Below are 12,374 nucleotides of genomic sequence, written 5' to 3' on the forward strand. Positions count from 1 at the left end.
GCAGCTGGAGGAATTTATCTTGCCCACTTTGTAACATAAAATCAATCTGTAAAACAAATGGACTGACCTTGAAACAAAGTGATATTCAAGCAAAGAGGTGCTGTGAATAGTTTCTCACAGTGTGGAAAGAATATTGATAAGAATGTATTGCAGAAGAGGTACCATTTCTCCAAGCTGCACAGAGATTAAATAAAAACAAAACACACATCCAAGAGTTCATTTATACACGCAAAAAGACCTTAAAACATCAGAAAGCCTACCTTGACCAGGGAGCGATAGCCATTAGCTGGTATATGTGGATCAAAATCAAAGTGATGGTAAACATTAGCAAAGCCAGAAATAACAGGTTCCAGATTGCGAGCGTGCTCCTGAATCTGCTTCATGGCCTCCACCAGCCGCCGTGCAGCATCACCCTGTGACCCCTTGGCTCCCCCTGAGAAGAAAGCTGCATTTTCTTCGCACACACCGTACAGGGCCGCAAATACTGCTTTGGTATCCATCACTAAAAGCAGTGAAACAAAAGGAAAAGGCCACGAATGAAACAATGAAAGAATCAGATTTACTGTGGGTAAGAATAACAACATTCTTTTAACATGAGTATGTATTCCACTGGGGAATGTCTCTTTTCACTTGTAGGCACGTAACTGATGATTTAGGGGTGTAATCGCAATAATTTGCAGTTCCTGTTATTAGTAACATTGTTGTTACTAGTTATTAGTAACATTGTTGTTACTAATACCACTATCCTTCTAATCCCAAATGTATTCTTATATGCTGCGTTTCTAAAAACCTGACTGAAAGCTGGCATCTGCTCCAACTACCATAAAAAGTAGCACCCTGATCAATATTCTGCACCACACCCACAGCTGTAATCAGCATGTAGAAACTGTACCAAGTGGGATATTTTTGGATATATCCTACAAAATGTTCTTAGTCTTATTAACTGAGCCCCTACATCCTGATGTATGGAATCTCATGAACTGAAACGTGTTAAGCGAGGCTTGAAATTAAATGATGTAAACCAAAGCTGCACACCAAAAATCCACCAAGATCTGGTATCATGCTGCTGGGAAACAAACACAGATTAGTCATACACTGACAAAAACACATAAACAAACTTGCATACGAATCCCAAAGGGAGGTATACAGTAGACAACCATCAGCAGACTGTGTTTATTAAGTGTGCCCACCTCTCTAGTGAAATTAAAAACAAAAAACAATAATAACAAAGATGTAGCACTTTTGCCCTGTTGGATTATCACTGTAGGATGGCGTTCTCCTACTGAGTCACTTGAGATCAGAGTTTCCATAACATCTCTGGGAACTAGCTGGTACTTGTATAAGGTTTCTGGCATGCTGAGAAAGAGGAAAGAAAAGAAGGGGCACTGGACACGCAGAAAAGTTCAATTCAATTCAAAACAAAACAACAACAAAAAAAAAAAAAAAAAAAAGACGAGAAACTATGGGAGAAATGGAAACAGGTTTTTTTGTTGTTTCTTGATTTAATAGATTTTCATTAGTATGGCAATATGTCGATAGTAATCAGTTCGTAGAGTAAATTATCACCACTTAAGTGATGCTAAATTAAATGACAACTCTAAGAATTAGCCTCAATCCTTTAACTTTGGATTTTACATTTTCAACTTTGAAAAAGCAATACAGAACAAATGCAGATAAATAACTCTGGTAAAACAATGCCCAAAGAGACATAATTGATTGGGAAGCAGGAGTAGGCTCTGCATGCTGAAAAGTGAACAGATAACAGAGAGAAATATTGTTTCAAGGGTCAAAGAAATAATGGAGCCCTAATCGCACAATTATTCTGCTATTCTCTGCCATTCAGGAAGAGTAATAGGAGAGGCAATTTCAGACTGCTGGGAGGAATCACGTCCCCCTGATATCTGCAAAGAGACATTTATCAGCCAGACAACTTATAGCACGCACGCACACGCGCACACGCTCATTTTCCTGACTGGCATCTGCTTCTCACTCCCCTACTCTGACAAAGAAAAACCCCAAAAACAAAACAAACAAACACAAAAAACAACAATTTGTTCATATCCTAGAAGAGAGCCTCTGAAGAATCAACTTTTGTAACTGTTGTACACTTAGTAATAAATGATTTAATTACATCAAGCAGATTTTCCTTGATTGTTTTAAAATATGCATCATCTGAATACACCTAATTCCAAGTCCACATTTTACAGAGCTGAGACTTGTTTGTTTTCCAAATCAGCAAACAGTCATTATGTGCTGTGATATTATGTCCACTGTCCACTCAGTTGTGTCTGTTTTAACTTGCTTTTGTCAAAAGCAGAAAACGTTTCTCTACAAACACAAAACCCTCTGAATTTATGTGATTTATGTGAGCAATGTTAGTTTCTGCATTTATTGACCCTGGGGAATACAGAAAGACCAAAACAAATGTGGAACCAAAAATCACTGAACTAAACAGGACAGCATTGCAGTGGGAAAAGGGTTTCTTTTTTAAAAATTTCAGCTTAAAATAGTTCTGTTTATTCATCCAAAGCTTAATGAAGCAGCTTCAGGGCAAATTTCCAACCAGTTCAGCCATGTGAAAGGAATACTTTTTGTGGTCTAATATCATCACATGATTTCTGGGGATTCTGAAACGTTGTGCTGCTCAAACTCAATGAACCACGAGTTTATCATTTAGAAATATGGACAACTACTTAAACTCCTTAAACATCAATACTTTTTAGGTTTGTAGACTGGTAGGACTTCTCTCACTTTTTTAGATTTGTCTCAATATTGACAGCTTCTCAGATTGACTCGTCCATGTTTGCAAGCAAGCCCAGGTGTATCAGACAAAGGAAAACAATGGCGATTTACATTTATTTGGTGGATGTTTTCCAGAGTTTCAATGTCCCACTCACCCTGACATGTTACACAAGCATTACTTACTCATATTCCTGGTAAAGATCAATGAAGTAAACCTAGACTAAGACTCAAAACAACTCAACAGCTACCTGCAGATCTATACAACTCTTGCTCAATTTCAGGATTTGACCAAGAGCTAGTGGATTATGTGTGGACTGCAAACGTTCAGAGCCTGACAACACAGGAAGCAGTCATGTAATGTACAATGACATCAGAATGAAGTACCAAAGGACACAAACAAAGAACATCTATAAATATACTTTTATCTTTCTGCATAAACACATTCACAGCAGTGTGACCTAAAGTGATACAGTGAGTGGTGCTAGTCAAGTAATCACCCAAAAGCAATGCTAATGCAGTCAAACCAGTTTGGGCACAAACCCAATATTAAAATTACATTGCCTAATTAGAGCCGGCGGTGCAACTCTCTCATCTGAGCATGCCAATAAGCTTGATGTTGAAAGGGCCTGAACTTTATGAACCCTTGGATAAGCATAAGCTGCTCTGAAACTTGTTTAATGAAAATTAAGCCAGGAGACATTACAACCCTATCTAACTGCAGGGACCAAATTACACGCAAATGAAATGCAAATGAACAAAGTTAGGCAAACCAGTACCATCTTATTAAGAGTTCAAACATACAATGATCCAATAAAGACTTCACCTTTGTTTGACAAATGATAATGCCTAGAACAGAGGGAAAAGGATAGCTGTTACTAGAAAGTATCTTGCAAAGCATTTAAACACCTGTCAAATGCTGGCATTCAACCCATGTGTTGGCGTAAACAATGGTACATTACACCATGCATAAAACCACATTCATCTTCAGCTAGACTCAACTACAAACTTGTGATGTTTTGTGAAACCGTCGTGCAAAGTTGTGATAAAGTTTTGCATTGATAAAACTTCTCCACAGGCATATAATCTTGTCATCTTGCCAGGATTTTCCATAATGAAACACATGCACCCACACAAGCTGATAACATTACAGGAACGGTACATTTACAGATGGTAAATATACCATCAGACATGACTCACCTACTGTCCTTATCACATCCGCTTTGTATGCATTCACAAATGCTCCAGGCTTCCTCTAGCTAGTATGTCAATACTGAAAATGTCTCAACATGCCTTGTTTTCCATATTTTTGTAAAACAAGTGGCCACTGCAACCATTAAGCTGTACCTGGTCTCTCCACATTAAAGATGGATGAGAGTCAGCATTAATAAGTCATGTACAACAACCAACACCAACAACATTACAGACACATAATGTTCCCTGTGGGGCCCAAAGACAGTGAATTTAGCATCCATAAAAATACCTGCTGACTGCCACTGGCATAACATACAACTGACAGGATGAAGTAGTAAAAAAAACAAAAAAACAAAAATCAAAACTGAATAGCTTAAAGAGAAAAAAGTGAAAGTGTTTACCAGCATCTGAGTTCAAGGCTCTGTCCATGTCTGTGTCCTCTCTTCCACAATGAGAGCATGGAGGGAAAAAAGGAGAGAATGAGAGAGAAAGAAAAATAGATGCTGGTGTTGTCTAAAGGAAAGAGAAAGTGATTTCCAGCTCTGTTGTCTTGCTCGCTTGTCTTTGTGATGTATCTCTTTACCTCTCAGACGTTGTAACAAGAAGCAATATGCTGCTCTTCCCTGTGTTCTGTTGATCCTAACCATGCCTCTTTTAAAAGGACGGACAGCAAGGACGACCCTTGCCCAGTTAACTTTCTCCCTGTAACTCGAGGCTATTTTGCTATTGGCAGATCAGCTTGGAACTCCCTGTGACCTTAAACTTAATTGGCAAACTACAACCATAAGATTATGATATGATAGCAATATATTAACTGTTAAAATGTTTGTTTGGTTTTTAATATTAAATATTTAAATAAAATAGAACAAAGTTTACTTGTTACCAAGAACTAACAGTTAGACTTTTTAGGAAAAACTACATAAAAAAAACCCTACACAAAACTACCTTCACAAATGGTTACCCCAACAAAATTCACTTTAAAATTGTTAAATTATCAAAACATTATGATTAATTAACTAAACCTTCCACCACTTAGCACCAGCATTAGTCTAACTCATATGCATTACACCTAAAGTGCCAATAACACTTTAGTGTTGTGACCCCATGTGTTAGAGTTTTGAGTATTTGAGGTGCCTTTAATACATTCGTATTAATTTAAGCATCAGAAACATGCAGTTTGCACCAACTCTTGAGAAACACTAATGTTCAGGGATGAATGCAGGACATGGACAGCACGTGAACACCCAAAAACAGATGGTGAAAACATGATTTGAAGGATATTTTCCTTTCGGAAAACATGACCTCAGTGAGAACTTTTTGACTGATATCACAGATGACAGTTTCATAACTCAGTGAATGGAGACATGAACCTTCACCTACTTATAGAAATACTGAGATAAACAAACTCACACACACACACACACACACACACACACACACACACACAAAAAATACTGTGCAGCAGAACAAAAGGCTCCGCTGCATTCTCTCCCAGTGCCTGCATCTCTCTCCCAGTCCAAAGATATTGTTGAAATTGGTGCTTCTAAACTGGCCTTAAGTGAGAGTATGAGCATGAACTGCCTAACTTAACCTCCTGAGCAGAATACATTTCGGCATAAGTACAGGTTAAGTTTCAGATTAGAAAACGACAGATATGAAATCACCACCTACTGACCTTCTCTGGAAAAATGGTGTCACCATTCCAGGAACATCACTCGGTCTGAGTGGGCACAGACACTAGGAGGGGTTTAAGTTTTGTTTTTAAAAAGCATCTAATATTTTGGGGGTTTTTTTGTTTTTTTGTTTTTTTTTTAATTTTATGTCCCTGATGAGCATTACTAAGAAACAGAGATTCTTAGTCACAACATTATTCCTTGATTGTTTTTTTTTCCCCTCTTTGCTGAAAATCTAAAACAATTTTATTGCTTTTATTGTTACCAGGGTAGAGCAAGTGAATCCAGATGATGACAAAAAAAAAATACCTTGGTACATTGAACTGACTTTGTAATACAGGGCTCTTCTCATTTTCTTAAGCAGTTTCCCTGTATGTGTCTGCACATATATTTGGCCAATAAACACGATTCTGATTCAGTTAAGAAAATGGACAGACAGATGTTTATTTTTATGTTAATTTTCAGGAGATATAAAAACATTTTATAATGAGAAACAGATGTAAATAATAAAATGAATGTTTCTCATTCCATCTGGATTTGGACTGACTGACTGACTGACTCACTGCCCCCATGGGAATTCTTGTCATTGCTTGTAACACCTGTGCTTTTCCAAATGTCAGGTGACTGCAGTGAATAAATAAACTTAAGAGCTTTCCTTTTGTCTTGACTATAAATTCTCACTTGAAATTCCTTCCACTCAGAAAACACTACCGAAGTTGTTATATTGAAGTATCTTCTCAATGCCAGTTTGACTTACTGTACTGATCTTGTCTAAGCCTTCTCTAACTCGTTGGTGTTTGTTTCCCCACTTTATCAAGCCTAAACAGACCCATGCTGTAGAAAAGTGGGTAATTATAGTCCCAAGCACATAAAAATTGGCTGTTTTTCAAAAGGCACCCTCCATCACAGCACAACCTCTGAAAGATGGTATCTTTACATATGATGTGACAGTTGCCACATCATGTGTCATACTCAAAGAATTAAATCTATAGAAAGACATCTTTGTCCAGGGCAAAGGCAAAACAGAAGAGCGCACAGCAGGAGCCCAGTAGTATAATGAGAACGAAGTTTTGACCTTTCTACCAAACAGAGCACCTTCACACGCACACAAGTCCAAACTCAACAACAGGAAACTTGCAACAATGAGCCTCCACACCCTTTACATAAATAGGTTCACGTAAGAAAATTATAAGTCTGATGATAAAACCTGAGCATGTTAGGAAATTTACATAACAAGTAAGATTAGGGAAGCGTTTCCTATCCAGTTATAAGTGCTTACAACACACAATGCCATTTGTTTAGATAGCAAAGACAAAGATAAGATTCAGACTGCGGTCAGAAATATGGCCTTTTGAACGTGGTGGCCTGGACTGTTCTTAGAAACAATGAGACAGAAGACTAGTTACCAGACGAACAGAGCAAAATCGAGAGTGTGTTTAGTAATAATAGCACGTCCACAGTCCCTACGAGCAGCGTGCTTTGAAAGTCTGCCACCGCCTTTCAGAGACTTGCCGTTAGTCACCATGTGTCACCCTGCTCTTGCGTCACACCGGTCGAACTAGTGACAGCGTCACCATCAGTCCACCTTAATCGATTAGTGCACAGGGCAGTACAACTATAAACTCCCCCTTTGTGTGCATGTGTTACGCTCGCAGCTTTAATCTGGTTAATCTAGTCTTCTCCTCTAGTGGTTGTTTTTGGCGTACCTGTTCAGGTGGGTCCGGTCGGTGTCAGCGGTCGACGCTAGAGTCACGAAAAGTGACAAGTGAACATAAATACGAGCACGTGCTACATACAGTATGTGTCCCGTTAATTAAAGTCTATTACATAGATAACCTAGCTGCTAACGTTACAATGACTACTAACAGTGTGCAGGCGGCTTCTACGTCTAAAGGATGCTCTAACTAGAGACATGCCAGCAACAGAGTGTCAGAGTTTGTCTTGACAATTATTTCACCAACAGCTCACACATGTTAACTCAGCGCCTCTTTCTGTCATACAAGAATCACGAGACTTTTACTGCTAAAACAGACCTAGCGGCAGCTACCAAAGGACAGCTAACTTAGCCGCTAACGAACGTTAGCAGGAGGACACAGCGTACAAATTGGGGGGCGGGGGTGTTATTAAAGGGACAAGCCACAGAGGGAGCGTAGTAGGTACACCAAATTTAAAAAAAAAAAAAAACCTCACCCAGTGGACCCTCTTTGTGTTTGGACGAGCGCCTTCCATTCACACCTTTTTCCAGTCTGCTAGTCCCACTACCCTTCTTGCTGGACGCCATATTCGCCCACTCTGTTTATGCACCGCCTCTCACATTTCTACCTGAGAAGCCATGAGACCACGCCCGCGCAAGAAATGTAAGCCAATGAAAACCTACTTCTGTTTAGTAACCAATCAGGACAAATCAAAATTTCGTAAGTGCCGCCCTACTCTCTTTATTGTGCAACCCCCTAAAAGAAACAATCCTATCCTATTCACTGCACACAGAGGGCAATTGTATTACTCAGACAATTTACAGAGAGATTTGATGGATTTTTTAAATATTATTTTATTATTACAGCACTCACAGAAATAGCAAAAAACACATAATTGTAGCAGATGCACGTCAATGAATATTTAAAAAGCTGACAACGCAACCTGGGGTACATACGTAACCAGTCTGACCCGTCATTTTTTTTCTGGAATCTGTGTGCAAAATTAGAATAAAAAAGCTAAAGCAAAACACCTACATATATTTAAAAATGTAAAGGAGTATATTTAAAAACATCATAAAAAAACTGAAAAAAAGTTTATAGTTGATATGTTGATAAGGAAGTATTTCTAAAATCCTGGTTGCAGACCAGTGGATATTGTGTTATGATTGTTTTGACAAATACAGATAAAATCTTAAAAAATAAAAAACTTCAGAGAACAAAACTCTGAAATCAGAGCGTGTTGTAAGAAGCCTGCTATTTACATGTAACACTCGTAACTGTCTGTTATTCACTTTGTTTTATGGTTTCTCCAGCTGGATTTCTTCCTCTTCTTCCTTAATGTTGCCCACATCCTGGTACGGGCCCTGTGCTTGGGAGCGTTCAATCTGATCGTATGTTGCACAACAGTCATCCAGATTTAGCCCCTGGTTTTTGAGAAAATGCAAAAAGGAAATCATGCAAAGGCTATTATCAGTGAAAGATATACACATCAACAACAACTAGAAATGGTGTTCATTTCTTAGCTCCTGCTTTCCTGCTTTGCCTTGTGTAATGGAAAGAGATTGAGAATATGTAATGTTGACCTGATATATATTTTCCTCTTCTTTCTTTGCTTTCTTTTTCTCCAGTTCATTAAGCTTCTTTGACTGTAGGGCAAACCAAAAGTAATAAATCAGTCAAATGTTGCAAATTCCCATTGTTGACGGAGAAGGAAGAAAAACAAATCCATGCCAGAGTCGCACAGCTCTGCCATTACTTTTAAATGCATGAATAATAAAGTAAAAGTAATGCTCTTTTGGGAAAATGCTTGAAATTAAGCATAGCTTCAACAGTAGTGCTGATGTTCATTGTATAATAATGCAACGACCTTGAACAGAAGAATGGCAGAAGGCAGCATCACACACAGTAACAGTAAGAATCCCTCAGCTATCAGGATCTTGTTTTTGGTGGTTTCTCTCAGGTTTATGGTCTTCTCCATTGGCTCTAGGAATGCAGAAAGGGTTCAGAGGTCAAACAAACAAATTAGCAGTTGCACGTATTGGTTTTTAAACACGAGTTATCGTTTTCTGCTTTAAGTGTGAACACGTGAATGCTGCGTATTTGTTAGCCTGCACATGAAAACGCAGGCTAACAAAATAATTACTCAAAAGCCTTACTGGGAGATTTATTATGACACTGATAGTTTTGTTATATAACGGTTAAATTTAGCATAAGGATCACAGTTAAACATACAATTGGTGGTACTGTTAAGTCACGTTAACAATGCAGGTTATCGCACACATAATCCCTCAGATTGGCAGTTTTATGTTTCCTCATCTACCATCTGGTTTTAATGAGATTAGTGTGTGAAGTGGCCTTTCAGTGTGACTAATGCCTTTGCACATTGACTGAAATTTAATTCTAAATTTGGTGCTATTTAAAGTGAATGAATGGTGCAGCATACTGCAATGCAACAATCCTGAAGATGTAAAGATTAAATAAATTGAATATATGTGGATGCTGCCACTTTCACAGCTTTTGGGCAGATTAACAATAACAGGATTTATGGTTTATGAAGTAGTGACACCCCGCCCCAACAACAACACATGCACACACACACACACACACACTCACTGTAGACACGCAGGTAGGTTCCATGTGTGTAATATGTGTTGCCACTATCATTCAGCTGACAATGGTAAAATCCAAGGTTCTCCAGCTTTACTTCAGGGAAGTTCAGTTGGGCACAATATATTTTTTCAGATTTGGAATCTTTCTGTGATTCAGCTGTTTTATCTAACAACATCTGCTGAGTTTTGTTATAATAGATCCAGTGGACATTCACTCTCCCCGACGGTGATTTATAGCAGCATTCCAGTGAAGCATTTTCAGAGACTGGCACACTCAGTGAGGGTCTGTCTGGTTCTAAAATCAGCTCACCCCAAGCAAAACCCACTGTTGAAGAAAGCGCATGTTAAGACAGGTTATGTTGTAGGATTTGTTATTGAGGTCTCCGATTATTTAATGATGACTGCATATAATTTCACAACCCATATTCAAAACTGACAAAGTATTAAAATATGCTTTAAAAATGCCAAATGATCTATAATTGTATAGCATAAGTAACCAGAACGACTGAAGCAAAAATGTCATCATGATAGCACAGCCATCTGTTTTGACAGGAAATGTGGTTCACTGAAGCAGAACTCAAAAGAGTTAAACAAAAATGAATACATAAGTACATATATACTGAACCGATATGTAGAAATATGACACGCTGAAATAATTAATCTTTCAAAAACATAACTGATATTACTGAAATATATAATAAATGGATGATGTCAATGATTACTTCTAAATAAAACAAGTTCAAATACTTGAATGTACGGTATTAAAAATATAATCTGACTCACCCACCAAGCTGGAGAGGACAAATATTACAACCATCCCCATTTTTGTAAGCCAAAATTCAATCTAGGAATAAAAAAGGATAAAATTCTGATTAAAAAAAAAAAATTCTACACACAGCTCTGCTTCAGTCTTCTCTTCTGCAAGATCACACTGGTGTCTTGTTTTTCAGTGGCAGGATTTATGCTTGAATAAATTTCCACCAGCCCACATTTGCTTAAGTGCTGCATCCAAATGCTTAAAAAAATAGAACTTTGTTTAAAAAAAAAAGAAAAAAAAAAGTCTGTTAAACATGCAAATAGCAACTAAATGCTGCTCTTGACTGAAAATTGCAAATATAAAAAGTGGAAATGGAACAGTTGATAGAGGGACAATGTATTGCATTTCTTCTTCTTTCTGAAAGCATTAACTCAGGAGACAAACTGTTCGAGCTTTGAAGTAAAAGTCTTACTTTTAAACAGTTCGGAGCCTTGGTCAGTCGTTTTTCTTTTCAGTGTCTTGTGTTTCCACTGGGTGAGACCATTTCAGTTTGGAGCCATGCTGTTGTTCCTCCCACTCATCACCACTCTGATTAACATTTAAATCCCTAACATTTAAACATCTACATTACCTGCTAATGATATGAATACATATCATCTCCAGTGAGCACAGGACCCACTAGAGGACATCAATGTTCCGGCCACCCTCTGAAGTCTGCTGAAGGTCATTTTGTAGTTTTCCAGCTGTTCCTCCTTGCACAAAGGAGCAGGTACCTTTTCTGCTCTCTTAAAGTAGCTGCCTGTCTCTTGGAACCTTTATGCTCTTAAAACCATTACTGGAAGACACTGGAAGCTTTCTGGCAATGGCAAATATTGCTGTACTTTCCTGGAGGAGTTGGAATACCTGTGCAACCTGTTTAAGGTCCCAGTGTTGCCAAATTCTAGTAGTGACACTGCTTGTTATAGCACCTACTGGAGGGGAATAGTTGGAAGAGGTCATGTCTAGGGTGTGTTTTATTTTTTTGCAGACCTCACAGTCCTTTGTAGTCTGTTCTTGTCCTGTTTGATGGCTGATCCAAACCTTCCAGTGATATAGCTGGATTGTTACAGAGTGCACCCATCAAAACTAAAAGAATGTCAAATTTAGATTAATCAGACAAAACAAACACTTTGTCTCAAATGAGGTCAGACCCATAGGTGGAGAGTTTCTGGATCTTGTTTACCTTTCTTGTTTTATAGCGGAGCTTTGTTTAATTGGTGCATGCAGTGTCATGAACTGTGTTCCTGAACTAATGCAGTGCCTTTCACTACAGAAATCTATTGTTTCAAACAGCTTTGCCTTAATATCCATTTAATATTTTTCAGCCTTGTTCCCTGTCTATTAAAAAAACCCCTGTAAATTCTTTGCAATTCAACATTTAGAAAGAGATAGCTACTTGCATATAAAGCCATTATCTTTACCTTTTAAATACCTTTCTGGGCACAATTATTTAACTGAATATTGCAGATTAATATTATCAGCTTTGAGATTTGACACATCATTTTTTCAATTAAATATTTAGAATTTAAAGGACTGGGATTTACATGGAATCCTGATATTCTATAATTCATGTGTTTTAAAATATGCACTGTATATTTCAAAACAAATGGAGTGAAGCCCAACTATGGTTGAACCCTAAACAATTGTCATGATGTTCTCCCAACTGTAA

The 12,374-nt window shown here is 38.0% G+C and overlaps 2 protein-coding genes across 6 annotated transcripts in view; both read right to left on the reverse strand.

Moving 5' to 3' along the window:
• lipeb (lipase, hormone-sensitive b) overlaps positions 1 to 7,945 on the reverse strand; it is a 28,813-nt gene extending 20,868 nt beyond the window's left edge. For 2 of the 5 annotated variants that reach the window (XM_085291563.1, XM_085291561.1), the window contains exons 1-2: positions 7,797 to 7,945; positions 261 to 502 (exon numbers count right to left, since the gene is read on the reverse strand). In XM_085291563.1, coding sequence (XP_085147689.1) covers positions 261 to 502; positions 7,797 to 7,887 — 333 coding nt within the window. In that variant the 5' untranslated portion in view covers positions 7,888 to 7,945. Of the gene's footprint in view, positions 1 to 260; positions 503 to 4,334; positions 4,376 to 7,312; positions 7,350 to 7,796 lie in introns of all 5 variants that reach the window. The other 3 variants (XM_085291559.1, XM_085291560.1, XM_085291564.1) reach the window with 3 other exon arrangements.
• A 190-nt stretch (positions 7,946 to 8,135) lies between these two features.
• Positions 8,136 to 12,247, reverse strand: cd79a (CD79a molecule, immunoglobulin-associated alpha). The gene is made up of 5 exons (XM_085291573.1): positions 10,693 to 12,247; positions 9,914 to 10,234; positions 9,168 to 9,283; positions 8,884 to 8,946; positions 8,136 to 8,724 (listed from the first exon to the last, which is right to left on the reverse strand). The coding sequence occupies exons 1-5, from the start codon at positions 10,730 to 10,732 to the stop codon at positions 8,599 to 8,601; spliced, it is 666 nt and encodes a 221-aa protein (XP_085147699.1). The 5' UTR covers positions 10,733 to 12,247; the 3' UTR covers positions 8,136 to 8,598.
• Positions 12,248 to 12,374: the final 127 nt, after the last annotated feature.

Source organism: Mchenga conophoros, linkage group LG11 (genome assembly GCF_057382185.1).
Source record: "Mchenga conophoros isolate Kocher_MC1m ecotype Shallow Benthic linkage group LG11, M_conophoros_male_GT1.1, whole genome shotgun sequence".
NCBI lineage: Eukaryota > Metazoa > Chordata > Actinopteri > Cichliformes > Cichlidae > Mchenga > Mchenga conophoros.

Bases quoted from the DNA above. Each gene is read 5' to 3' on its own strand.
- cd79a (XM_085291573.1), bottom strand. From the start codon at position 10,732: ATGGGGATGGTTGTAATATTTGTCCTCTCCAGCTTGGTGG. The intron at 9,284-9,913 runs GTGAGTGTGTGT...CTGCATTCCTAG, and splicing joins AACCTACCTGCGTGTCTACA to AGCCAATGGAGAAGACCATA. The intron at 8,947-9,167 runs GTCGTTGCATTA...TTTGCCCTACAG, and splicing joins CTGCCATTCTTCTGTTCAAG to TCAAAGAAGCTTAATGAACT.